Source organism: Hyaena hyaena, unplaced genomic scaffold (genome assembly GCF_003009895.1).
Source record: "Hyaena hyaena isolate Hyena2069 unplaced genomic scaffold, ASM300989v1 scaffold_308, whole genome shotgun sequence".
Taxonomy (NCBI): Eukaryota; Metazoa; Chordata; class Mammalia; order Carnivora; family Hyaenidae; genus Hyaena; species Hyaena hyaena.
Window position 1 is genome coordinate 1858250 of NW_024080942.1, and position 27847 is coordinate 1886096.

General features: G+C 47.1%; 1 protein-coding gene across 4 annotated transcripts in view; it reads left to right on the forward strand.

Annotated features, from left to right (window-relative positions):
• Positions 1–4162: 4162 nt before the first annotated feature.
• The window catches only part of CUNH1orf159 (chromosome unknown C1orf159 homolog), a 31028-nt gene continuing 7343 nt past the window's right edge, over positions 4163–27847 (forward strand). For all 4 annotated transcript variants that reach the window (XM_039248284.1, XM_039248285.1, XM_039248286.1 and 1 more), the window contains exons 1-4: positions 4163–4257; positions 23835–23936; positions 24015–24103; positions 25822–25897. In XM_039248284.1, coding sequence (XP_039104215.1) covers positions 24032–24103; positions 25822–25897 — 148 coding nt within the window. In that variant the 5' untranslated portion in view covers positions 4163–4257; positions 23835–23936; positions 24015–24031. The remainder of the gene's footprint in view (positions 4258–23834; positions 23937–24014; positions 24104–25821; positions 25898–27847) is intronic.

Below are 27847 nucleotides of genomic sequence, written 5' to 3' on the forward strand. Positions count from 1 at the left end.
GATGTGGAGTGTTCTGCTGCACAGAGACCCCTCCTGCGGCCCCGGCCCCTGCTGGCCATCCCTGCCTTTCCTAACCCCTGGCAACCAGTGTTGCCTGTTTTCCACCTCCATAATTCTGTCATTTCAAGAATGACAGGTAAGTGGAATCACACAGCATACTGGATTGGATTTCCCCCCCAGCAAATGGCCATGAGATCCAGCTAGATTGCATTAAACTTATACACAGGTTATTCCAAAGCGTCTCTAACTTTTTCAACACTGGACGTAAGTTAGCAGGATGTCACCTTCCAAGACCAAGTCTGAGAAGTTTCGTCTTGTGGACAATGATTCAGCGGCAAAGCCGACCCTCTCCCGGGATGAGTTCTCTCCTGCCTTACAAACATAAAATGTGTCCTGAGTCCTTTTCAACGCCACAAATATTTGTGCACAATGACTTATTGACTCTCCCCGTCTTTCTCATACTGAATTTGAAATCTCTCCGGGGTAGAAAGGTGTTCATGCAGGGACACAGCCAGCCCAGCGGGCCAAGGCCGTGCCCCTGCTCTGAGATCTCTGCAGGACACTGGCGGGATCCACACCCTGACCGTGCTGGGTTTTTATGGGCACCAGCCCATGTCTCGTGCTGTGCTGCTCTCTGTCACCTGCAGGGAGTCTTCCCCACATGACTGCTGAGTGAGATTTTGCATTTCTGTGGCCCTTAAGGCAGTAAATATATTTATTGTTTAAGTCTAGAGACTTTTCTTTAACTTGATGGGCTCCTTAGGAGAAGTCCTTCTATTACCCACCTGACCTGCTAAAATCTTGCATTCTTTCATATTCTCAGCACTGTCTAGCTCACGGGGTTATTTAAAATGTTCCAAGAACATCTCTCTTTTCTGGGCCACAGGGGGCTACTGCCCACCAGAATTTTCACCTAATGCAGACTTTTCCTCAGTGTTCGCTGGTGCCCTCATGCTGTAATAGCTGCACAGGTCTTGCCGGGCTTCCCCTGCCCTAGGAGGGGCCGGCAACCCTCTGCCTGCCTTACACAAGAGGGAGTGGCACTGGGCTGGGGGGGGCAGGTGTGCACCCCCTTCCCCCCAAAGTTGCTTGGCAACCAGGACACCAGCTGGAGAGAATACTGCCCTCAGTGCCTGAATGAGGGAGAGGACAGGAGACACTTGTACAACAAAGCCACATGGGGGACAAGAGACAGTCACCCAGGTCCACAGCCAGAAAGCAGGGGGTGAGATGTAGAAGTAAATTGTTCTCTCCCAGGGGTCAGGCTCCCAAGGGATGCCCAGGAAGCCTGCGGAGGAAGGCTTGAGCTGGGAGGGAGGTGAGGTCTGGCAGGGGCTGAATTTAGGAGATGAGCTGAGGGGCACAGGGGCAGAGAAATGGTCAGCCCTGAGCTCTGTCCTGCCACTGAGCAAAGGGAGAGCCTGTGGGAACTGGGAGTGGTGGAGGAGGGGTGGACTGAGTGATGGGGACTCCTTCGGGTGAGGAACCAGCTGGCTGGCTGGGAGTCAGCTTGGTTTATAGCCCAGACCCCGCCAGGGTCCCTATGGTCAGTTCCTGCCCTCAGAGCCCTAAGCCTTAGGTGGATCCCAGGTATAGCTTCTGCATGGGACCTCTCCCCCGCATACCTCCACCAGCTTCCTGGGGCCGTGGGCCTAAAGAGGTCCAGGCCGTCAGTGGGTCTGACCTTGCCCTCTAGCTCGGAACCAATCAGGACCAGAATGGACAGAAAGCCTTTCTGGAAGCCTAGTAGGACCAGCCCACATTCATCTTCCCACAGCAGCCTCTCTGGCCCCATCGGCCCCTGGAGCTCTCACGGCAAGTCTGTCCCCGGAACACTGGCCTGCACACCTGACAGCTAAGCCTGTAGCACATCAACTCCTGCCACAGAGGCCCCCAAGGGGCAACCTGGGTGGCACCCCCACCTCCAATTAAAGAGGCTTGGAGAATGCTGTCCCCCAAGAAAGATACACAAACAGGACTCCCTCCTGTTCTCAATACTCTTGCTTGGAAATACCCTTATGCTGCAAGGCTGGCACTCTATTTTCACTGAAAACTCTGGACATTCAGGCTTGGGAAGGATGTCCTGAGGTGCATTCAGAAGGGAAGAGAACCCCCAGGACGCAGGCACGGAGGCCAGCTGGGAATGAGGTTGCGTGGATGTACCAGAGCCGGGAACCCGGGGTGCCAGAGTCCCGTGGCACCCGTGCCCCAGTACACTTGCAACTCCTAACCCTAACCCACACTCACCTCTCACTCAGACACCCCCAGGGAGGCTGACAGGCTCCAAACCCTTTAGCACACAAGAGGCGCTATTTACTGAAAAGCTGTGAGAGTGCAGGATGCACACAACTGTTCTTTTTTCCAGGGGCAGCTTCAGAAGCAGAGCCTGAGGCCACACTTGTGGAAATTCCATGGGCCACGGTGTCACCCTGTTGGGACAAAGCGAACCTAGCACACTAGACGGGTCAGTCACCTCCATAGATCCCACGGACTTTGGAACTAATTGTGGGGAGCAGTCACAGCCCCCTCCCCATCCGTTAGCCCTCATACCTGAGGGTAGTTTAGCGGGAAGAGTAACCAGTTTGACTGGCCCCACCGGCTCAGAGAAACTCCAGGTCACACCTGTTTCTTTTCCGTCTATTTCTCCCAACTAAGTACTAACCAGGCCCAATGCTGCTCCGCTTCCAAGATCCCAGAGATCGGGCGCGTTCAGGGTGGTATGGCCGTAGACTCTTTTCTGTGTGTTCCTATCCGTAGGGAAGTGGAACTGCACGCGAGGCCGGGGCGCCTCCTTGTGCCTGTGCTGGGCAACGGGCGCCCTTCCTGGTTCAGGCCGAGGTAGATCTCCCCGGTTCACTTACAGGCCCTTGAGGAAAACCAGCCCCAGCCCAATGGAAAAGCAGCCACTCTTTATTCACGATGACATCCCCTTTGTCCTTTCCTGTCTGCTGTGCTCTGTGGGGCCAACCCCAACATCAGGAACCTATAACCATGCTGGATGTACAAAGGGGAGCAGTTAGTCTTACTCTGTTTTCTCCTGGAAGCTCCCTGCCACACCTGTTCCCCAGGGTCCAGCTCTGCATGCCCGGGGGGGGAGAGGGCGGGCTTGAAAGGCCAGCCTTGGTGTGGACCAAGCACCAAGATATCCCATTTAATTCTGGCCCCACCCTGTGAGAAAGGCTCTGCATCACCCATAAAAGCTGACCAAGGTCTCCAAAGCGGCAAAACTGGTCTGCAAGGTAAGCTAAGAACAAAGCTTCCTTCCTAGGGCTTCACCTCAAGAAGTCCACAAAGAGCAAACATTTCAAAGGCCTGGTCTCTCCCCAGCTCTTCACTGGGGCCAAGTGCTGGCCTCTCGTCCAGACAGCCAGGACGCAGGGGTCGGAAAGGTCTTGAGGGGGCACCCCAGACCCGAGGTAAGAAGTGTCGATTTTACAGAGGACTTATTAGGAGACACGTCTTTGCTTCCCAAAGGAGTTTTTGCTTTTCAGTGGGTTAGTCGGCTTACTCTCCAGACAAATCATAAAATGGCATTGTCCTTTGCGGATGTTCCTGTCACGTAACCTTGTCATGTGTGTAAGGTCACACCTGTTCTCATTTTCTCTCGTAAAACCGAAAGGTAACCCTAAAATCAGCCACACATTGGAGCTCTCTATCCCCCGCCTAAAACCAACAGTATTTGACAAACGTCGTCGCCTTGGGGACGGACGTGCGGTCTTCATTTCCAGACAGTCTCCGCTAGAGCGGACGTGGGCCGAAGCCCCAGTGATCTCGGACTTCCTCAGGGGTAACGCGCCGACGCTGACTCCCCGCACCCGTACCGGCTGACGCCAAGCCGCGGAAAACACTGCCTTTCTTGCGCCGCCACCTGCTGGCCTGCATCCCTGAGCTTCCCGGTCTCCCGGCAACGCCAAAGATGGCCGGCGCGCGAGGACTCCTGGGGAGTGTAGTTCTTCCCTCCTTCCCACCTCTGTCCACGGTCAGCTACTAGGGCCGAGGCGCCCTAGACTACACTTCGTAGGTTGCTCCGCGCGCACCTCCCACCAGCCTCGCGAGAACCCTGTGCCGAAACCCATCTGGAGAGCGGGAACTCTCGCGAGGACCGCCGGTAGTTGTAGTTTAAGGCTGAAACGACTACAGAGGAGTCTACGAGGCTGAGGAGAGCCTACGAAGGCTGAGAGACTACAAGTCCCAGGGGGCGAGGCGCGCCCGCCTGGAGGGCGGGGGGTACGAAAGAGGAACGCGAAGGGCGCTGGGGTGAGTGATGGGCCGGGGGCGGGCGCGCGGTCTGAAGGGCCGGGGGCGGACTGGGGGCGGACCGGGGGCGGAGGCAGGGGCGCTGGGGGCGGCCTTGGGGCGCGGACACCCGGTCCAGATGGTCTTCCGCGCGGTGCGGGGCGCGGAGCCCAGACAAAGGTCCGGGGGGACCCGGTTCCTCTCGGACTACCGAACCTCCAGCGGAGTCGTCATCTGAGAGAGGCCGTGGGTAGCTGGACTTAGGACCCCTCCCCAGCCCCCGAAGCCGCGGAGCCCCAGGAGGTCTCGCCCCCAGGACCGAACACAGGCGGGGTGGGGGTGGGGGGGAGTGGAAGGCCGCCGGCTGTTCCAGAAGCCCTCTCCACGCTGGCGCTCTCCCTGGAGTTAGCTGGATCGATTAGTCCGTTTATCGCCACGAAACTGTCAAGGCTGAGTCGTAATGCTGGTTTTCAAGGAGTGTGTTGTCACCGTAACAGTTTGATCTATTAGTCCCAGTGTAACTTAAGAGCAGGTCACTTGGGTACATTTGGATACAGCATTTCAAGGGTTTGAAAGAATAGCATTTTGGCAAATGCAACTTCTCCGCCCAAAAACCTGTTTTCTGTCGATTCTTAACGGTTTTTGTTTCGTTGAATTTGAAGGTTTCCACCTTGGCTCCGTTTTTGGTTTTGTGTTTTTCTGAGTATCACTACATTATACGAAGGGTGCTGACCTAGGTCTTCATCTTTCTCATGGTTTTTAACCTGAGGAAGCCCTGGGAAGAGTCCCCTGACCGGGTGGTCAGGGAGCCCACCTGGATTATTCCCGTTCCCACTCCCAGCGAAGAGCCGCTGGCCAGTTGTTCGTGTTCAGCCAGAATCTTAGTGGCCACATTGTTTTCAGAAGTTCCTAGAAAAAAATAAAATCTGAATCATCCAGAAAGTTTATTTTCCTAGCACATGCCCGCCCTGGTGAAGACCTCCCCAAAGCAGAGCAAACAGCTGTATTGGTGGGTGATCACCTGAGTGGGCTGGTTCTCAGGCAGCACCCCAGGACCCCAGAGGCACCTCCCAGCCCTTCGCTGACTTTTGTCCTCCAGGATAAGCTGTGAGTTCTCATGTAACTCAGTCTAGTCACCACAGCGCTGAGAGTTCCGCATCCCCAAGGCCAGGGATGGTTTTGAGTGGTTTTCCAGCATGCAGACTCCAGGTGTGGGCTCAGGTGTGCAGACGCCACAGAACGGTGGGCAGGGAGTGCCCACATGCCATTCTTGGCATCTGCCATACGTGTCAACAGACGGGAATGTTTCATTTCTATCCAGATCATTGACAGCATTTATTTTCCATCACGGCACAAGATGGGATTTTTAAAAAAATTTTTATTTTATAGTTTACTGTCAAGTTGGTTTCCATATAACACCCAGTGCTCATCCCCACAAGTGCCCTCCTCCATGCCCATCACCCCCTTCCCCTCCCCCACCCCCATCAGCCCTCAGTTTGTTCTCAGTATTCAAGAGTCTCTCATGGTTTGCCTCCCTCCCTCTCCCCAACTATTTTTTCCCCTTCTCCTCCCCCACGGTCCTCTGTTAAGTTCCTCCTGTTCCACTTATAAGTGCAAACATACGGTATCTATCCTTCTCTGCCTGACTTATTTCGCTCAGCATAACATCCTCGAGTTCCATCCACGTTGCTACACATGGCCGGATTTCATTCTTTCTCATTGCCATGTAGTATTCCATCGTATAGATAAACCACATCTTCTTGATACAAGATGGGATTTTTAAAAAATTCTTTTAATGTTTATTTATTTTGGAAAGAGAGAGATAGTGCATGAGTGGGGGAGGGACACACACACACACACACACACACACACACACACACACAGAATCTGAAGCAGGCTGCAGGCTCCGAGCTGTCAGCACTGAGCTGGACGTGGGGCTCAGACTCACCAACTGTGAGATCAGGACCCGAGCCGAAGTTGGATGCTTAACCGACTAAGGCACCCAGGCACCCCGACAAGATGGGATTTTTAGGTCGAAAAGCATGTTCCTAAGTTCTCAACAGTTCTTATTTTTTCCTGAGAGCCAAATTCCACGTTGGCTTCCTTTGCTTGCTGAGAAGATCACCAGCAGTCCCTACTCTGAAGGGGGGGGTCCAGCGGGCTTCATCAGTGCCTCAGAGCCAGAAGCTGATGACCACCCGCCCCCTACTCTCCTGCCTTACCACAGCTGCCTGGAGGCTCTGGGAACAGAGCTGCAGGGAGCACTGGCGTGGTCACTCTGGCCAGAGGGCTCGTTTTCAAGGTCATCCGGCACTGAGTGGCCGCAGATAGTTCCCCCCAGGGAGCCCTGATGCGCTACTTGTTTAGAATCACAGCAGCCTGAGGCTTTATTTTTTCACTGAAACCAGTTCTTTTAAGGAAAACTGAGCTGTGAGAGAGCATATAGTACAATTTAAATTATCACCAAATTTGGGGTGCCTGGGTGGCTCAGTCAGTTGAGCTCCTGACTCTCGATTTCGGTCAAGATGGTCATGATCTCACAGTTCATGAGTTTGAGCCCTGTGCCAGGCTCTGTGCTGACAGCTTGGAGCCTGGAGGCTGGAGCCTGCTCTGGATTCTGTGTCTCCCTCTCTCTCTGCCCCTCCCCTGCTCAGGCTCTGTCTCCCTCCCTCCCTCTCTCTCAAAAATAAACATTAAAATTAAAAAAAAATTAATTCTCGCCAAATTTTTCATTACCATGTAGAAATATTTTTACCCAGTTATTTAACTTTTTGGCTCCAATATGATTTTCAAGACGCATCACATCTGTTCTGTTATTGAGGTGTGATTCACAAGTAGTTATTGACAAATGCATCCAGCTGTGTAATCTGTGCACCGATCATGATAGAAAACATTTCTGTACTCTCTGAAAGGTCCCTCATGTTGTGGGCTGAATGCTGTGTCCCCCAAATGCATATGTCGAGGCTCTAACTCACAGTGTTTCGGTATTGGGAGGTGGGGCCTGTGGGAGGCGGTCAGGGTTAAATGAGAATGAGCCCTGTGGTGGGATTAGTGCCCTTATGAGAAAAGAGAGAAATCTGGTCTCAGGCACAGGGAAGGCTGTGTGACACCAAAAGAAGGCACCATATGCAGGACAGGAAGGGGCCTGAGCCAGACACGGAATTTCCAGAACCTTCTGGCATGTTGGTGTTGTGTCTCCAGTCCCTCACGGCGCACTTATCAGCCCTGTGGTGGCGCTTGGCGGGGGTTCGTGGGCTCGGCTAATGTGTTTCAAGAGGTTATGGACATTGTTGTACGCATTTTCTGTAGGTGTGTTTCCTTTCTCTTGGGAAAATCCCTGGGAGTGACACTGCGGGGGTGGGTCTGATGAGCAGAGCAGGGTTTCCTGGTGGCTTTAATTTGCATTTCCTGGAGCTTAGTGAGCTTAGTGAGCTTGCATTGCCACGCACTTTCCTGACCACTCATACCTCTTTTCTGAAATGTCTCATCAAGCCTTCTGCCCTTTTTAAGAAATTATCAAGTTGTAAAAGTCTATATCTTCTGGTGTTGTGCCCGATTCGTGAGTCCCCTGAGACCCCCAAGGAGCCGACACCGATGCAAGTACAAAAGGGTCTTTATTACAAGCTCAAGCAGGGGCTCACCCACCTACCGGTGTCGTGGCGGCAGGTGAAGCCCCGAACGATAGCGAGCAGGGTTTTTAAGGGGTAAGGGAAGGGGGTGTTACAGTACGTGTAGCATCATCACATAAGCACCAGTTACAATTGTACAGCAGCACCCATGGTAACAGCTTTGACCGTTCAGTATCTGTGAGGTGTTCGTTACTTTTGGTGGGACCCAATCATGACTTTTGAGGATCCTTTGAAAATGACCAATTATGAGGTGAGTTCAAAGGGCCCTCGTGGGGTTCAGGCAAGCGGTGAGAAATTGGCCAGTTTGTACAGAATAACTGTCTACAGTTCCCAGCCCTGACTCAGACCACAGGAATGTTTTTTGATTAGCTAATCTGAGGGCGGTCCGAGGATGGCTTTAGCCTTGAGCAATCTGAGGACGTGGGGCTACGTGCACCCCGAGGGTGCTCTCAATGGAGGCCTTAACCTCAAAATGACGTTACTTAGGCTCTTCACTGGATATGTGGCTTATCAGACATATATTGCAGATATCTCCCATTCTTTGACTTGCTCATTCATTTATTAATGTTACATTTTAAAAATTAACTTAAAAATTTTTGGAGGAGTTTTAGATTTACGGAAAAGTGTTGAAGACGGCCGGTTTCCCCAGACCCGGACACTGAGGTGAGCGCGGTGCCTCTGTCAGAACTAAGAGTGCTGCGTTCCTGTCGCCTACCCCTCAGTCGCAGATGTCACTCGGGTCCCCAGCGTCCCTGTCCGGGTCCCAAGCTGCGCTGAGCGTCACAGCTCCTTTGTCCCCTCTGGGGTGTGCTGTGTCTGGGACTCTCTTGCTTTGTCATGACCTTGACGGTTTGGGGCGGACCGCACAGGTGCCGGGTTTGTCTGTTGTGTTTCCTCGCGGTCAGAGGGAGGTTGTGGCTTCGGGAAAGGACACCCCAGAGGTGGGGTGGCCCTCTTGTCACAGCCTGTCGGGGTCACGTGGGCCCGGTCACCTGGGTCGGGTGGTGCCCGCCGGGTGTCCCTCTGTCTTCCGGGGCGGCTCCGTTGTCACTGCTCCCTGCAGGGTGGGAATGGAGCTGTGCCTCCCGGTGCGTGGGGGGGGGGGGGCGCTGTCGGACTTGGAACCCGGAGGGAGGACGTGTCCCCCACGTGCGCATGTTGATCGGTGGCCCCTTCCGCCAGCGGGGGCTCCTGGGTGTTCGTCGTGCACCCGGGGTGCCGTCCAGCACTGCGGTTGTGCTGCTGCCCTGGCCCCAGCCTTGGCAGGTCGGGGGGGTCCTGCATGGGTCTGTTTGGGGGGCACCGCCTCACTTCCTGGCACTGCCGGCGGCTCCAGGTGCGTGTTGCTGTGCGGCCGCCTCCCCCGGGAGCCCCGATGCCTTTTACTGGAGGGCGGTGTTGAGGCCCGGGCCCCGGGGCGGTGTGCGCCTGCCGCCCAGGTCTCGTCCGGCCGCGGGTGTGTCTGTGGCCTGTAATCTGCAAGGTGCTTGTTTGCAACCTTCCTGCGAGAGCCTGAGAGCCTGGTGCCTGCCACCGCCGGCCAGTTTCTTATCTGTCTCGCCCAGTGTGCACATGAAGCAGTTTCAGAATTGTTCACCCACGTTCCACCCCCGCACGAAACAAATTTACCAAGTAGAGCACCTATTTACGTGTGGTTCTTTTGATCTTTCACTTCCTAGTCAAACACCATTCTCCAGAGGTGCTGAGGTCACCCCCTTCAGTGTATTGTCATAGGTTTGTGACACAGCTGGAACCATTGGTCACAGTGTGTGTTCTGTCTTGAGCTCCCTGACGTTCTGTGTGGGCTTTTTTGCATACTTTAAACTTTACTCCCTGTGATACAGGTTCCTATGGCTTTTGACAAATGCATAGTCTTGTATCCACCATAATGGTGTATTTTGATGAGCAGAAGTTTTTAATATTGATAAAGTTTAATTTCTGAATTGGTTTTCTTTTTTGGCTCATGCTTTCTGTGTCCTTTCTAAAAGTCTCTGCCTAACCAAGTGACCAAGATAATTCTGCTGTATTTTCTTCTAGAAGCTTTATGACTTCAGTTTTTGCATTTAGCTCCATGATCCATTTATAATTTTTTGTATGATATGAGGGCAGGTCCAGTTTTTTAAAATGTTTATTATTTTGGGGCGCCTGGGTGGCTTAGTCGGTTAAGCGTCCGACTTTCGCTTAGGTCATGATCTCGCAGTTCGTGGGTTCGAGCCCCGCGTCGGGCTCTGTGCTGACTGCCAGCTCAGAGCCTGGAGCCTGTTTCAGTCTGTGACTCCCTCGCTCTCTGACCCTCCCCTGTTCACGCTGTCTCTCTCTTCTCTCCTAGAAATAAATAAAACATTAAAAAATTAATAAATAAATAAAATAAAATGTTTATTATTTTGAGAGAGAGACAGACAGACACGAGCAGGGGAGGGGCAGAGAGGGAGGGAGACACATGATCTGAAGCAGGCTCTAGGCTCTGAGCTGTCAGCACAGAGACCGACGCAGGGCTCGAACTCACAAACCGCAAGATCGTGATCTGAGCCGAAGTCGGAAGCTTAACCCACTGAGCCACTCAGGAACCCACAGATCCAGTTTTTATTACATGTGAGTAGCCAGTTGTCTGGTACCATTTGTTGAAAAACTGGTTTCCTCCATTGAATTGCTTTGGCATCATGTCAAAAATCATCTGACTCTGTTATTTCTGCATTCTCTGTTTTGTTATATTGATCTGTTTATACTTTCATCAGTTCAACTATCTTGTAAGTTTATAAGTCTTCAGGTAAGGTGGTGTAAATCTTTCATCTTCTTTTTAAAAACTGCCTTGGCTCTTCTAGGTTCTTAGCATTTTCTTACAAATTTTAGAAACAGTTTGTGAATCCTCAAAACAAAAGGCTTCTGTGATTTTGACTGATATTGTGTGAAATATTAGATCAATGAGGGGAGTATTTACATCTTAATAATATTGAATTCTCTAATCCACTGACATGGATCAACACATGGGTTTCCATTACATACATAATGGTGTATGTAAGATATGCCATTATGATATATCTTTGTGTTATTTAGATCTTGATTTCAGCAGTGTTTTACAGTTTTCAGTATACAGACCTTTCATATTTTATTTTATTTTTTAATAAGTTTATTTATTTTGAGAGAGAGAGCAAAAGAGAGGGAGAGAGAGAGAGACTATCTTAAGCAGGTCTGCACCGTCAGCATGGAGCCTGATGTAGCGCTCGAACCCACAGACTGTGAGATCATGACCTGAGCTGAAATCAAGAGTCGGACACTTAACCAGCTGAGCCACCCAGCCACCCCTGGGTCTTACATACTTTAAAATACATTTATTTCCACAAACTATGTTTTTGAATGCCATTGTAAATGATATTTATTTGTCATTTTCCAAGTAGTTGTTGCTAGTATCTAGAAATAACATTGATTTGTATGTTGACTTCATATTCTTGGGGTGCCTGGGTGGCTCAGTTGGTTAAGCATCCACCTTTAGCTCAGGTTATGATCTCACAGTTCATGGGTTTGAGCCCCGCGTTGGGCTCTGTGCTGACAGCTAGCTAGGAGCCTGGAGCCTGTTTCAGATTCTGTGTCTCCTTCTCTCTCTGACCCTCCCCTGCTCACGCTGTGTGTCTCTCTCTCAGAAATTAAAAAAAAAAAATAAAAAATAAAAAAACTCATATTCTTAGAACATTGCTAAATTCACTTATAAATTATAATAGCTGTTTTCTGTAGATTTCTTAGGATTTTCCATATAAATAGTCTTACCATCTACACAGACAGTTTCTTTGTTTTCTTTCCTTATTATACAGACTAGCGCCAAGCATATTGGCTGTCCTTGATTCCTTCAGTCTTTAGGGGGAAATGTCCTATATATTTCACTGTTAATATGGTGTTAGCTGTAGGTTTTTTACAGATATCTTCTATCAGATTGGGGGTGTTTCCTTCTATTTTTCATTTGCTGAGAGTTTTATTAAGAATGAGCCTGAAATTGTGTCAAATGCTTGTCTTGCAGCTACTGAAAAGGTCATCTGATTGTTTTTCTCCTTTAATCGGTTAAGGTGGTGGACTATAGTAACTGTTGTTTGTATGGTCTTGTGTCCCTGAAAGAAGCCCATTTGGTCATGTTCTATCATTTTTTTTCAGATGTTGCTATATACAGTTTGCTAATATTTTGTCGGAATTTTTGGATTGATGTTCATGAAGGATAGTAGTCTGCACTTTTTCCCTTGTAATGTCCTTGTCTGGGTTTCTATCAGGGTTATGCTGGCCTATCTTTGAGTCTTGCTTGCTGGCCTTATAAGTGAGCTGGGACATGTTCCCTCTTTGTCTGTTTTCTGAAGGACTTTGTGTAATATTGGTATTTCTTCCTTAAATATTTGGTAGACTTCACCAGTGAAGACACTGTCCAGGTTTGTTGTTTTCTTTGTGGGAAGTTTTAAAATTGTGAATTTGATTTCTTTAATGGCTGTAATGCTATTCATATTTTCTTCTTCATCTTGTATCATTTTTGGTAATTTGTATCTATAAATAACTGAGACCATTTCTTCTAAGTTGTTGGATTTATTGACAGAGTTGTTTATAACACTGACTGATTACCTGCCATGTTTGTATGATTTATAGCGGTTTCTCCCCTTGCATTTCTGATATAGATCATTTGTGTTGATACTTTTCCTTGATTATTCTTGCTAGAGGTTTATCAATTTTATTCATTTGTATTGCAGGCGGCGCCGTCCTCATCTGTGCCCAAGCAGCACATCTACAGTCTCACTGACTATACCCACCCCCCGCCCTGTGGTACTTTCCACCCGTGTGACTTACTTATTTTGTAACTGGAAGTTTGTGCCTCTTAATCCCCTTTGTCTATTTTACCTATTCCCTCACTTGCCTCCTCTCTGACAACCACCAATTTTCTATATTTAAGAGTCTGAGTTTATTTGTCTGTCTCTTTTTTTCTTTGTTCCTTCATTGTTTTGTTTCTTAAATCCCGCATAGGAGTGAAATCATATGGTATTCGTCTTTCTTCAACTTATTTCACTCAGAATAATATGCACTACGTCCATCCACGTTGGCCGAGGAATATTCTGTTGTGCGCATGGGCCCTCCCTTCCTTATCCATTTGCTTATGGATGGACACTTGGGTTGCTCCCATATCTTGGCTGTTGTAAATAGTGCTCGGTGAGCATAGGGGTGCGTGCATCTTTTTGAATTGGTATTCTTGTTTTCTTTCAGTAAATACCCAGTAGTGGATTTACTAGATCATATGGTATTTCTGCTTTTAACTGAGGAACCTCCATACTGTGTTCCACAATTGCTGCACCAGTTTACATTCCCACCAGCAGTACATGAGGGTTCCTTTTTCTCCACATCCTCATCAATACTTAATATTTCTTGTCTTTTTTATTCTAGCCATTCTGATAGATGTAAGATGGTATCTCATTGTGGTTTTGATTTGCATTTTCCTGATTAGTGATGTTGATGTCTTCAAAGGTCCAACTTTTGATTTTACTTATTGTTTCTAACTTTTGTCCATTTTCTATTTATTTATTTCTACTCTTATTTTAATTTCCTTTCTTTTATCTAACTTGGGTTTAATTTGGTATTCTTTTTTTAATCTTCTTAAGATGGAAGCATAGATCAATTATTTTATGTGTGTTTTCTTTTTTTTTTTTATATTTTATTTATTTCTGAGAGAGAGAGAGAGGCAGTGTGAGCAGGGGAGGGTCAGAGAGAGAGGGAGTCACAGACTGAAACAGGCTCCAGGCTCCGAGCTGGCAGTCAGCACAGAGCCCGACGCGGGGCTCGAACCCACGAACCGCGAGATCACGACCTAAGCGAAAGTCGGACGCTTAACCGACTAAGCCACCCAGGCGCCCCTGTGTTTTCTTTTCTTATATAAATATTTAGGCTATAAATGTTCTTCTAAGCATAGCTTTAGCTTCTTACACAAAATCTGATATGTTGCACTTCATGATCTTTTTGTTAAATGGGTTATTTTTTTATTTATTTGAAAGAGAACAAGTAGGGGGAGGGGCAGAGAATGGGGGCAGAGGATCTGAAGCAGGCTCTGCGCTGACAGCAGAGAGCCCCATGTGGGGCTTGAACTTATAAACCATGACATCGTGATCTGAGCCAAAGTCAGATGCTTAACTGACTGAGCCACCCAGGCGCTCCCTTTCTGTTGAAATGTTTTGAAGTTACCTTTGTTCCGTACATGACTTGCTTAGAAGTCTATTGTTTAACTTCCAAATATCTGGAGATTTTCTAAATATATTTTGTTATTGGGATTTTTAATATAATTCCATTGTAGTCAGGAATATGCTCTATGGTTTTGGTCCTTTGAAATTCATGGTATTTGTTTAAGGTTTAGAATGTGGTCTCTCTTAGTAAATATTTCGTTTGTACTAAGAAGAATGTATATTCCATTTTTGTTGAGTGTCATGTTCTACAATTGTCAGTTGAGTTAGTTGATAATTTTACCCAAATCTTTTATATCCTTACTAATTTTGTTGTCTGCCTAATCAATTATTGAAAGAGGAATGTTAAAGTCTTCAACCATGGTTATAGATTCGTCTTTTTTCCCTTTCATTCTGTCAACTTATTCTTTATGTATTTAGAAGCTTTTTATTAAGTGCACACATATTTGAAATTGACTTATCTTCTTGGGGCACCTGGGTGGCTCAGTTTTTTTTTTTTTTTTTTTTTTTTTATAGTTCATTCATTTTTGAGATAGATACAAAGTATGAGCAGCAGAGGGGCAGAGAGAGAGGAAGACACAGAATCTGAAGCACGCTCCAGGCTCTGAGCTATCAGCACAGAGCCCAACAGCTCTGTCAGGCTCAAACCCATGGGCTGTGAGATCATGACCTGAGCGGAAGTCAGCCACTTAACTGACTGAGCTACTCAGGCATCCTTGCTTTCAAGATTTTTAAAGTTAATCTTTGGTTTTCAGTAATTCAAAAATTATGTGTCTAAGGGTGGCTTTATTCATATATATCCCGTACGTGTCTTTCATCAAATTTGGAAAGGTTTTAGTCATTATTTCTTCACATATTTCTTCTGCCCTCCTGGGTGTTTCTTCTCTTCTGGAATCTATAATTACCCATGTGCTAGACATTTCATAGAGTTGTAGTGGCCCCTGTTTCCCTGTTGGCGCTCTTCATGGTTTTCTCCCAGTCATTTCTCCTTTTTCTTTCAGCCTGGATGATTTCTATCAATCTTTGATGTTACCAGTTGTTTCCTGTCACTCCCATTTTACTAAGCCCATTCAGTAAAGTTTTTATTTCAGATGCTATATTTTTCAGTTAAAAAATTTTCCATTTGACCCATTAAAAGTGTACGTTTGTGTGTGTGTGTGTGTGTGTGTGTGTGTGTATACACATATACATGTATATCTTCTATTTCTGAGATTTCCTATATTTTTATTCATTATGAGTATATTTTCCTTTATCTCATTGGATATAGTTATTAAGTCTGCTTTAAAGTGTTTGTTTGATCAACACCTGAGTCATAATATAATTGGTATCTGTTGTGTGTCTTTTCTCTTGAGAATGGCTCATATTCTGGTTCTTCATATGTTTGATAATTTTGGATTGTATCCTATATATTGTAGATGTTATGTTGTAGAGACTGGATTTGATTATATTCCTCTGAAGAGAGTTAATGTTTTTGCCTAAGCATGCAACTACTTTTATTAGATTCAGAATGCAAATTCTGTCACACTTGTGATAAGTTCTGGCTCAGATCTCAATCAGATGGCTTCTTAGCCCGGCCTGCACACAGCACAGACAGTTGAAGACTTGGCTGGAAATCCGAGCAGAGTTTATTCACAGAATTCCTCTTTCTGAGATTTCTCCTCTCACTCTTCAGCAGCACTGTTTGCCTGGCTCATTCTCGTGGTTTCTCTAACAAGAAAGATAGTGGACTTGCTACGAGAGTTTTCCTCACCCCACACCGCCACTGTGATGACTGCGCAGGCAAAGACATGAAAACAGGAAATGCATTCTGTTCTGGCTACTTCCTTTGAGTTTAAACTGCCCTCAAAACATGCCTGCTTTTGTTCAGAGCCTTCGGGTAGCTGTTTTTGTGCAGAATGTATCATTATCAGTGGAAGAGTCATTTTGTTAGAAGCCAATTCTTCCATATTGGAAATAGAATTGCATTGCGTGGCTTTTATATTCAGGAACCAAAGCAACATTAGTTTCCAAATAGGGGGCTCAGGTGTTGTTTCCTATGCACCACAGCTCTCCCAGCAGCACACTTGCCGGGAACCATTGTGCCTCTAGAGTGGGCACCTTCAGTGGGCAGGAGATCGAGAAATAAAGACAGGCTTCATGTGGGCCTCAGGACAGCAAATGAAAGATGCGTGCTAAAACATTCTTATGGGATAAGAATGTGAATCTTATTGCAAAAAGGTAAATTTGAGATAATAAATTAACACTTACATTACTTTAATAGCTCCTTTCACCTTTAAAGCACTCTTCAAAGAACAACCAAATTAATAAATAATATTCTGACATTTATTCTCCTATGAAATGTAATTTTAAGTCCCTAGAGACTGTATGTGAGGCTAGGGCTGGACTTTCATGCCATATTGGTTTGAGAAAAAAATCAAGAAGTCTCTTTTTGTTGGGGTGTCTGAGTGGCCTAGTTGGTTAAGCATCTGACTTCAGTTCAGGTCATGATCTCATGGACTAAGAGTTTGAGCCCTGTCAGGCTCTGTGCTGACAGCTCAGAGTCTGGAGCCTGCTTCATATTTTGTGTCTCCCCCTCTCTCTGTCCCTCCCCTGCTCACACTTTGTCTCTCTCAAAAATAAATAAACATTTTTTAAAAAGTCTCTTTTTCTGTAGATTCTCATTCTCCAAGGGATGTGAACCTGTTCACTAACAACAGCAAGAACAATGCTTATATTGCACTGACTGTGTGCCAAGCACCACTCCGAGTGATTTACATACAAGAACTCATTTTACCCTCTCAACAATGCCTCTTATCATCCTGTTTTAAAGAGGAGAAAACAGGTTTACAGGAGATCCCACAGCAAGTACAGGACAGGGTAAGGAATGGGCCTGGCCTCTAGCTCTAGAGCCTCTACTCACCTATCATACTAAACTAGCATCTAAGAGTTTTTCAGCTGGAGCCAATGAATATGGCTTGTTTTACAATGTTGAACAAATAATGTTTTGCACACCTGGCCAAGTATGATACAGTTCCACAGAAATTCTCAATTTAACAAATGAAAGTATCCAAAATTATATATAATACATCTTTACTTTTAAAAGACTATTAACTGAAGTAAAAATAGTAAAAATAATAACAGTCTGTTGTAGAATTGTCTCACATATGTAGAAGTAAAATACATGCCATCAAAAGCACTACAAGTAGGAGGTGGCCTGGGGCCTGCTGTAGAAGGTCCTCACATTGCTTGTGAAGTACAAAAATATTTTTTGGACCAGATAGATAATGATGAGTTTGATATGCATATTTAGTCTCTAGAGGAACCATTAAAAAATAGCATAAAAAGGGAGAACTAAAAAGTCAGTAGAGGAGATAAAATGGACTTTAAAAAACTTGATTCACCTGAAAAAAGGGGAGGAAAAACAGGACAGATGGGAAATGTAGCATTCAGACCTTAAGACGGTAGATTTAAACTAACATTCAGACCTTGAGATGGTAGATTTAAACTAAAATACTCTAATAACGGCATTAAATGTAAATGGATTAAATACTCCAAATAAAAAGTAGAGATTAACATCTCTAATCATTGGGGAAATGCAAAAATGCTACTTTGCACCCATTAGGATGGCTACTATAAAAAAACAGAAATCACAAATGTTGACTAATGTTTTTTAGCTACTATAAAAAAAACAGAAATTACAGGGGCGCCTGGGTGGTTTAGTCGGTTGAGCGTCCAACTTTCACTTAGGTCATGATCTCGCAGTTCATGGGTTTGAGCCCCGCGTCGGGGTCTGTGCTGACTGCCAGCTCAGAGCCTGGAGCCTGTTTCGGAGTCTGTGACTCTTCTCTCTGACCCTCTCCTGCTCATGCTGTCTCTCTCTTTCTCTCTCTCCTAGAAATAAATAAAACATTAAAAATTAAAAAAAAACAAATTACAAATGTTGACTAATGTTTATTTATTTTTGAGAGAGAGACAGACAGAATGCGAGTGGGAGAGTGAGACACAGAATCTGAAGCAGCTCCAGGCTCCAAGCTGTCAGCACAGAGCCCGACGCGGGGCTCGACCCCATGAACCGTGAGATCATGACCTGAGCTGAAGTCAGACGCTTAATCATCTCAGCCACGCAGGTGTCCCCTATCCCCAATTTTTTTTTAATCTTGAAAGGAGAGAAAAGCAACACATCACATATAGTATCACATTGCAAAGACTGAATCAGGGACCATGGAGGCCAGGGTCAAGTGGTATTGCACCCTAAAATACTGAAAGAAAGAACTGTCAACACAGAATTCTGTACCCTCCAAGAGTGAATGTGAAATAAAAGCATATTTAGAGAAAGGAAAACTGATAGAATTTGTTGCCATCAGATGTGCACTGCTAAAAATGTTAAAGAAGTATTTATAGACTGAAGGTAAATACTGAAGTGAAATTCAGATCTTATGAGTGAATGATGAACATCAGGAATAGTTTTCTTTCAAGTACATATTTTTAATTAATTAATTGATTTTTAATGTTTATTTTTGAAAGAGTTGAGAGTGCAAGTGGAGGAGGGGCAGAGAGAAGGGGACAGAGGATCTGAAGCAGGATCCACTCTGATGGCAGCAAGCCCCATGTGGGGCTCGAACTCACAAATCTCAAGATCATGACCTACATGATCGGATATTCAACTGACTGAGCCAGACGGGCGCCCCTCAAGTACATATTTTTTTTTTTAAATTAAAACATTTCTTGTGTTTGTAATGTATGCAGATATAATAGGTATGACATGTAGCATAAAGAATATAAAGGATACCCGAACCTATACAGTTGCAAAGTTTTCTAAGTTTTTTAAAAAGATTATTTATCTTGAGGGAGAGGAAGAGAAAGTGCAGGGGAGGGGCAGAGAGACAGGGAGAGAGAGAATCCCAAGCAGGCTCTATGCTGTCATCACAGAGCCTGATGTGGGGCTCAGTTTCATGAACTGTGAGATCATGACCTGAGTGGAAATCAAGAGTCGGATGCCTAATTGACTGAACCACCCAGGCTCCCTGCAGAGTTTCTACATTTTAGTAGAAGTGGTGCCATATTCTAAGTAGCTGTGAAAAAGTAAGGATTGTATATTGCAATCTCTGTAGTAACAGCTATAAAAATATGCAAAGAAGTATAACCAAAAAACCAAAAGATAAATTGAAAAATTTTTAAAAATACTCAAATAATATAAAAGAAAGCAGGAAAGAGAAGAGAGGAATAAAACACCAGAGAGACCAAAAGAAAACAAAATAGTAGCCCTAAACCCACCCATATATTTGCCAAAGCCCATATACACAACATCAAGAGTGACTATAAGGGTGCCTGGGTGGCTGAGTTGATTGAACGTCTGACTCTCGATTTTGGCTTGGGTTATGACCTCATGGTCTGTGAGTTTGAGAACAGAGTTGGGCTTTGTGCTGACAGCATAGAACCTGCTTGAGATCCTCTCTCTCCGTCTCTCTGCCCTTCCCCATTCACACGTGCACACATGTCCACACACACACTCTCTCAAAATAAATAAGTAAACTTAAAAAAAAAAAAAAAAAAGGAGTGACCATAGGGTAAATATGGACTTTGGGTGACAGTGATGTGTCAGTATAGGTTCACTGATTATAACAAATGTATAGGATGTTGATAGTGGAGGAGGTACTGTTGTGGTGGGGGCATATGGGAACTCTCTTACTTCCTGCTCAATTTTGCTGTGAACCTAAAACTGCTCTAAAAATATTTCAAATATTAAAACAAAACAAAATAGAGGAACAAGTAGAAAACAATAAAATGGTAGACCTAAGTCTAATGTTAGTGATAATTACATTAAATGTTAATGGACTGAACTTTCCAATTAAAAGGTAGAGACTGCCACAATGGATAAATAAGCAAAACCTACTACATACTGTATATATGACATTTCACTTTAAATATAAAAAACACAGGTTGAAGATAAGATTATAGATGCAAAATATATCTGTAGGTCTAAAATCCATTTATTCACCTATCTCTCTTGGAAACACTGAACATAAGAAGACTGCACTGGGTATATTTATATTGGATAAAACAGATTCCAGGATATTGAATTTTACCAAAGATAAAGGGGAAATATCTAATGATAAGAGGGTCATTTCTTCCAGAAGACACATCAATTTATGAATGTGCATAATAACAGAGCCTCACAATAAATGAAGTAAAATTGGCAGAATTAAAAGGAGAAATACCTAATTCCATGATTATAATAAAAGATTTTAACATCTCTTTCTCTCATCAATTATTAAAACCAAAAAAAACCAAAAAACAAAAAAAAAATAAATTAGTAAAGACATAGAAGATCTGAACCCTACCCTCAGGCATCGTAGCCTAATTGATATTTGTAGAAAGCTATACTCATCAAAAGCACAGTACAAATTCCTACTAAGAGCACATTGTACATTCTCTAACAGACCAATTGCTGTGCCCTAAAACAAGTTTCAAAAAAAAAAAAAACAAACCTAAAGAAGTAAAGCTGTATTTATTTGCAGATGACATGATTATTTATGTAATAATCTAAAGAATCTATAAAAAGTGCTAGAACTATCAAGTGAATTTAGTAAGATTTCAGAAAGTAAGACAAATGAACAAATTTTAACTATTTTTATGTACTAGCAGCAAAGTATTAGAAAGTGAATTTAGAAACTCAATCCTCTTTACAATAATACCAAAAAATAAAATATTTGGCAATAAGTTTGACAAACTCACTTACTAAGTGGTCTCAGCTCATGTATAGGACTGGCTAATCCAGAACCCCATTCTTCCCAGGACCACCTCTTCACTGCAAACTACAGAACGTTGCTGAGACAGCTTAAAAGAAAATGTGAAGAAATGGAGAGTGATAGATCAGAAGACTCACTATTGTTAAAATATCCATTATCCCAGCCAAACCTCCACCAGGCTCTTTTGTAGAAATTAACAAGATGACTTTTAAAATACAGAAGTGCATATGACCTAGACTTGATGAAGCAAAGCTTATGCTACTGGTTTCCAAGCTTATAGTAAAGCTTTAGTAATCAAGACTGTGGTGTTGGTGAAGGACAGACAGATAGATGCATGGGGCAGAGTAGAGAGTCCAGAGATAGACCCATACATACACACTCTGTTGATTTTCAACAAAGATGCCATGATAGTGTGAGAAGGAAAGTCTTTTTTTAAGTTTTTTTATTTTAGAGAGAAAGTGCACATGAGTGGTGGGGGGAGAAAGAGAGAGAGAAAGAGAGAATCTTAAGCAGGGCTCAGTCGCACGACCACGGGATCCTGACCTGAGCTGAAGTCAAGAGTCAAATGTTCAATCAACTGAGCCACCCAGGCACCCCAAGAAGGAAAATCATTTTTAAAAAAAAATCCAAGGGACAGGTAGGCTGTTTTTATTTTATTTTAATTTTTTAAAATGTATTTATTTTGAGAGAAAGAGAGAGAGAGAATGAGTGGGGGAGGGGCAGAAAGAGGGAGAGAGAGAATCCCAAGGAGGCTCCAAACTTCAGTGAGGAGCCCAGTGCAAGGCTCAATCCCACAAACTGTGAGATCATGACTTGAGCCCAAATCAAGAGTCAGATGCGCAACCAACTGAGCCACCCAGGTGCCCCCATGAAGGAAAATCTTTTTATCAAGCAGTGCTACACCCCTGGACACACATATGAAAAAAAATGAACCTTGATCTTTGCTTCCTGCCATACACAAAAGTAACTCAAAATGTAAAAGCTACAACTCTAGAACTTCTAGAATTAAACACAGGAATGACCCTGAGGTCAAGGCAGAGATTAACCTTAGGACACAAAAAGCAAGAAACATAAAAGAAAAAACGGATGTATTGGATTTTATCAAAGTGAAAACATTTGTTCTTCTAGATACCCATGTGAAAGTGAAAAGGCAAGCCATAGATGGGAGAAAATACTTGCAAAATACTTACATCTGAAAATACATATATCTGACAAAGAACATGTGAAGAGCTATTACAACTCAGTAATAGAAGGACAGACAATTAAACAAAATGGTCAAATGATTGAAGAAGACATATAAACACATGAGGGTGAAGAACCATCATTAGTGACCAGAGAAATGCAAATTAAAGCAACAGTGAGCTGCCCACTGCACAGCCACTGACACAATGCCCACTGTTGGCAAGAATGTGGAGCCAAAGAACCCTCATACCCTGCTGGCGGGAGTGCATATGGTTCCTTGGAAGACAGGTCAGCAGGTTACGCTCCCCTTGACCCAGTTGCCCCAGTCCTGAGTACTGACCCAAGAGAAACTAAAACAAACGTCCACACAAAGACTTGTACAAAAATGTCCACAGTAGCTTTGTTCATGCCACTAAAATCCAGAAACAGTCCGTGTGTCCATCAGCAGGTGGTTGGGTAAAGGCAGTGTTGCATATCATCCCCCATAAAAAGAACAAAGTACAGATGAATCTAAAGATCATTATTTCAAATGGAAGGAGCCAGGCACACCCGTGCACACACTGTATATTCATTTACATGGAATTATAGAAAATGCAAGCTGCTCGGCAGTGACACCGATTGCCCCCATGGGTGCACGAAGCCAGGGTTGAGAGAAGGACTGCAGAGGGTCTCAGCCGTCATCTGTGGGTGGCAGAGATGTCCTGCACAATGTGTCCGAACTCACCGAGTTGTGTGCTCTACATGGGTGCAGTTTGTTGTGGGTAATTTATACCCCAATAAGTTGACTAACTAGCAGATGAAAGTGTTTTCTAGCATGAAGCGGATAATAGGACAGAGCCCCAGCCCCTGTTCCTATACCGCTCTCCTGCACGTGTCATCCAGCCCCGTGCTCGGAACACCGGGGCGCACAACACCCGGGGCCTGTCAACCGTCCCCAGCACCGGGTCTCTTCCCCAGGACCCCAGGCAGGAGCTCGCCCACCACCTGATGGGCCCTCAGATGGGCCCTCGGCTGGCTGAGGGGGTGGTTTCTCATTCCTCGGCCCCAGATGTGTTCCTTGCTGACCCACCTTGCCAGCAGAAGCCTCATCTCCAGGAACCAGAACAGGTTCCCAGAATAGCAGCTTTTTGTCAAGTAAAAAGCCCTTTTAGGGGTGACTTTTCTATGTCCAAGTATTTAGCCAGCCATCTTTTGGACAGATTGTAATTATGCTCACCACCTTGCAAGTTAACAGAAACGTGTTCAAAACTAACCATTCACTACAGGGGTTGTACAAGTTAGAGGGTTTTCTCTGACCACATTTGAAATGTGGCAGCTTAAGCGCTCACCATGGGCTGCGGAGTTGTGAGTTTGCTAGTGTCAGGAAACTCACCTACCCCGTGGGGCCCCATCGCCCGTCGGGAGTCCTCTGCTCTGGAGTTGTCCTCAGTCTTGGTGTTAGGTGGCCCTTTATCACCCAAGCTGACTCCTTCCTGCAGCTCCCGTGACAAGAGCAAGGTGAACAGTAGAAAATTATAAGCCGGCCGGTCCCTGACTGGCCCGTGTTGGCCCCAGAGGCATCTCGCTGCCTAGGAGTTCTGTGTCTTGGTGAAAACGCTTGAAGTGGGGTTTTCCTAGGGCAGAACATGGCAGATGGACACCACCAGTCCGAGCTCATGAGTGGGACGGGCTTGTCCAGAACCCCCTTGTGCTTAGTCCTTTCGGGAGGCAGTGAATGGCTGAAAGCTTTGGGAAAGGAGTGAGTCTATTCAGCTCCAGCTCCAGACGGATTGAACACAGCTGCTCCAGTCCCCCAGCTCAGGGGGCTCCGTATGGTGAGTCCAGTCGACCTGGGAACAATGGGCCTCACTGTCTGCCTTGGTTTGCAGGCCTGGGACCAGGGATCTGTGGCTTCTTAGCAACCCCTCCCCGCCCCCCGAGCGCTGGGCGACAGGCTCTGGATGTGTGCAGCTCCCATCCCAGAGGGCCAGGTAAGGGTCCTGCACCCGCCCCCCATGGTGCTCCAGAAGGAGGTGCCCACGTCCACACGGTGCCCCTGTCTGTTGCAGACCCTGTGCTCTGGAACATGGCGCTCCAGCGTGCCATCCTTCTGGCGGGCCTCCTGGTGGAAGTTGCTAGCAAATCCTCAGAAAATGTGGTAGGTGACCTGTCACAGGGTGGCATGGGTGCCAGGAAGTTCCCAGTTCCCAGGTGTTCCCCCAGAGGGGCCTCACCCTTTGACCTTCAGGGGTCACCCTTGCCCTGGCCCCAGAGACACGGACAGTGCCCTCTGTTGGGGTGAGGGAGGCCTGTGCTACATGGAGGGCAGCAAACACACGCCCCCCAACTGTCACCTGTTCTGTTATGCCCCCTAGAAGCTGCTTTTTCTGCCAAAGTGAACCTGTTGCTGTAGCTGAAATAGGGCCTCTACAGAGCTGTTCCCCCCCACCCCCACCCCCCTGCTGGCCCTGAACGGAGCCTGTGAGCTTTCTGCCCCGCAGAGGGGTGCTTGAAGACTGCTTACTCCGGGCCAGCAGTGGCATTAGGCAGGGCCTGCCGCAGCCTTCCTGTGCCCAGGTACCCCGGCTCTTCCAAGCTGCACATGATTCCGGCCGGCAGGGCCTGCCGCCACTCTGCCTCTGCTAGGGTTGGGTGGAATGGGATGGCTGAGGTGTCCCTCGTGGGCTTGGCCTCAGCTGTGAACTGGCCTTCGACCCCTCCTGTGGGGGCATGGATACTCTGTGCCATTCCTTTGACGTCCTTTACTGTTCACTGTGTTCTTATCACCAGAAACAAAAGCTCAGCTACAATAAACACACTGAGCCAGGCTCCCCTTGGGAACTCCTCAAGTCTGGTCCTGTAAATGCCAGCAGTTGGCATATCCATCCCCCGCATGGTGCGTTCCTGTGTGTGAGTTCATACCCCACAGCCTGGCCTGGCCTGGCCACTTCCTCTTCGAGGCCCAAGCTGAAAACCCCTGGTGGAAGGCATCTATAGAATTTCTGAGAACATCAGTGGATCAACCAGGACCTAAGGGGTGACTATTTTGTTGGATGTGAGGGGCAGACACACCTCAACAGCGAGGCCAGGGATCCCTGAGTTTATCTTCATATTTTATTACAGTCTAAAAAAACGTGTGTTTCCTTTTTTCATGAAGGAGTCGAGGCCCTGCAGTAGGGTTTACTTAGCACCTTTCATTGTCTCCAGGTGGTGAATGAGATGTAGGCACACCTCATTTTATTGCGCTTTGCAGATGCTACTTTTTTCCTTTTTTTTTTTTTTTTTAACAAATCAAAGGTTTGTGGCCACCCTGCATTGAGCAAGTCCATGGGTGCCATTTTCCCACCAGCGTCTGCTCACAACATGTCTCTGTGCCACATTTTGGTAATTCTCACAATATTTCGACTTTTTCATTACTATCACATTTGTTATGGTGACTTGTGATCAGTGATTCTGACCCGCTGAAAGCTCGGGTGATGACCCGCATTGTGTGGCAAAGTATTTTTAATTAAGGCACATACATTGTGTTTTAGACACGATGCAGTTGCACGCCTAATAGACTATAGTATAGCGTAAACGTGACTGGTACACACATGGGAAACCGAAAGACTCCCTTGATTCGCTTTATTGTGGTCTGGAACTGAATCCGAAGTACCTCAGAGTAATGCCTGTCAATCATTTATTGGACTGATGTGCCCCCTGCATAGCTGCTTGTGGCCCACGGGGCGGTCGGCAGTGGAGGGAACGACTACACACCCCTCGGTCCTGGACGCGTCCCCAGGACCGCTCCCCGCCCTGCTGCGCTGCCCCGGGCCAGGGCCTCTCCCAGCCTGCCCCGGCTGTGGGCTCGGGAACTCACCGCCATCTCCTCTCTAGGGCCAGCAGCCTGAATGCTGTGTGCACTTGGGGGATGTCAACACCACCTGCCGGGGCACAAACCCGTGTGGCCCAGGTAAGCTGCTGCGGCTCGAGCCGGCCTTGGCCAGCCCTGGTGAGGGACAGGCTCGTGCCACCTCTGCGGAGCTCGCCGCACCTGGTGCGGGCAGGAGGGCCTCGGGCCCCTCAGGAAGGGTGCTGGCGGTGCCCGGGAGCTGGGCCAGGGGCCTGGGGAGCGGGCGGCAGCAGCAGGAAGGGGATCGCGTCCGAGCCCCCCTCGCGGCCAGCAGCCTGGCTGCTCTTTTCGGGTGGAAGGGGCAGAGGAACCTGGCTGGGGGGGGTGGGCGGTGTGGGGGGAGCGAGACTTCCCCTCTCCGTGCTGTGGGGTGGCCGGCTGGGCGGTTCTCGGGGGACAAGCCCACAGCCTGATCGACACAAGCTTCATGTGGCACGGGAGCCTCATGATGGCACCGAGACCGGAGCGCCCGTGTGCCAGGCTGAGCAGGGAGAGGCGACTGGGAAGAGCAGGCCGGGTGGGGGGTGCAGGCGGATGGGGGCCACCTGAACGAGGTCCGCCGGACCCGGGTCCCTGGCGATGAGCGCGTTTCTTCCCGCCTGCTGCGTGGGCCTCCTCCACGTGGGCCTTCGTCCCTGCTTCTCAGGGAGAGAAAGGGACTCAGAGCCCTTCTTGCTCCTGCTGACTGTTAAGGGTCTTCAGCTGAAAATAAGTTTTGTGTGAAAGAGGCATATTTTGGGGTGACATATTCTGGTTTCCTCAGTCCCCCGTCTGAAACTGTTTCCTCAGAAAGTTTCACGCATTCAAAGCCAAGCTGGTGGCTGCAGAGAGATCTGGTTGGAAGCTGTGAGAGGAAGGACCCGCAGAGGGCGAGGAAGAGCATGGACGAGGGGGCAGGAAAGACCGCGTCTGAGCACGCGGCCCACGTCCCGGAGGCCGCCGCGCTGGCGTCCGGAGCCGCTGTGCAGGCGGGCCTCTGGCCGCGGCGTGACGTGCGGGCAGCTAAGGGCCTCTCTAGACGCGGGACTCAAAGCCTGGTTAGGTGGAGTGAGGACAGCAGAGGCGGTCTGACGGGTCTCCTGGGTGGCACTGCGGTGAAGGTCTCCGGTGAGAGGGTGGGGCTTCTCGTGAACTTTCTGAGGGACCCACACAGCAGCAGGCGCCAGACGTCAAGGTGATTTCTCCAAGGTTTGTGTCAAGACCTCCAGCGTCAGCTTGCGGGGCTTTGGGAAGAGGGCGTCTTAGTTCTTTTTCCTCTTTCTTTTTTCTTTTTTTTTTTTTTAAATGTTTATTGCCTTCCTGGGCGGCTCAGTCAGTGAAGCATCTGAGTCTTGATTTTGGCTCAGGTCATGATCTCACAGTTCGTGGGATCGAGCCCCATGTCAGGCTCTTTGCTGACAGTGAGGAGACTGCTTGGGATTCTCTCTCTCTCTCTCTCTCTCTCTCTCTTTCTCTCTTTCTCTCTCTCTCTCCCCCTCTCTTTCTCTCCTTCTCTTTCTGCCCTTCCCCTCACTTTTGCACATGTGCTCTCTCTCTCCAAATAAATAAATAAACATTCAGCACAGAGCCCAACGTGGGGCTTGATCTCACACACCGTGAGAGTATGGCCTGAGCTGAAATCAAGATTTGGACGCTCAACCAACTGAGCCACCCAGGTGCCCTGAAATGAATTTGTTTTTAAAATAAGTCTAGCCTCACTGAACTTGGCCCAATTATCTACCTAAGTGCAGCAAGAATAGTGATTAACCATTTAGACTTTTAAGTCTGCCTTGCTGGACGTTTGCACAAGGAATCTTAGATTGGACTCTCGAGGCTGGGAAGCCAAGCAAGGACTCTCCATCAGACACTACCTGCAACACCTATAGATGTTGGTGAGTTCCTCCCTTCTTTTTTTTTTTTATGTTTATTTATTTTAGAGAGAGGGAGAGAGAGCGAGAGAGACAGAGCACATGCGAGCAAGGGAGGGACAGGGAGAGAGGGAGACAAAGGACCCGAAGCAGGCTCTGCTCT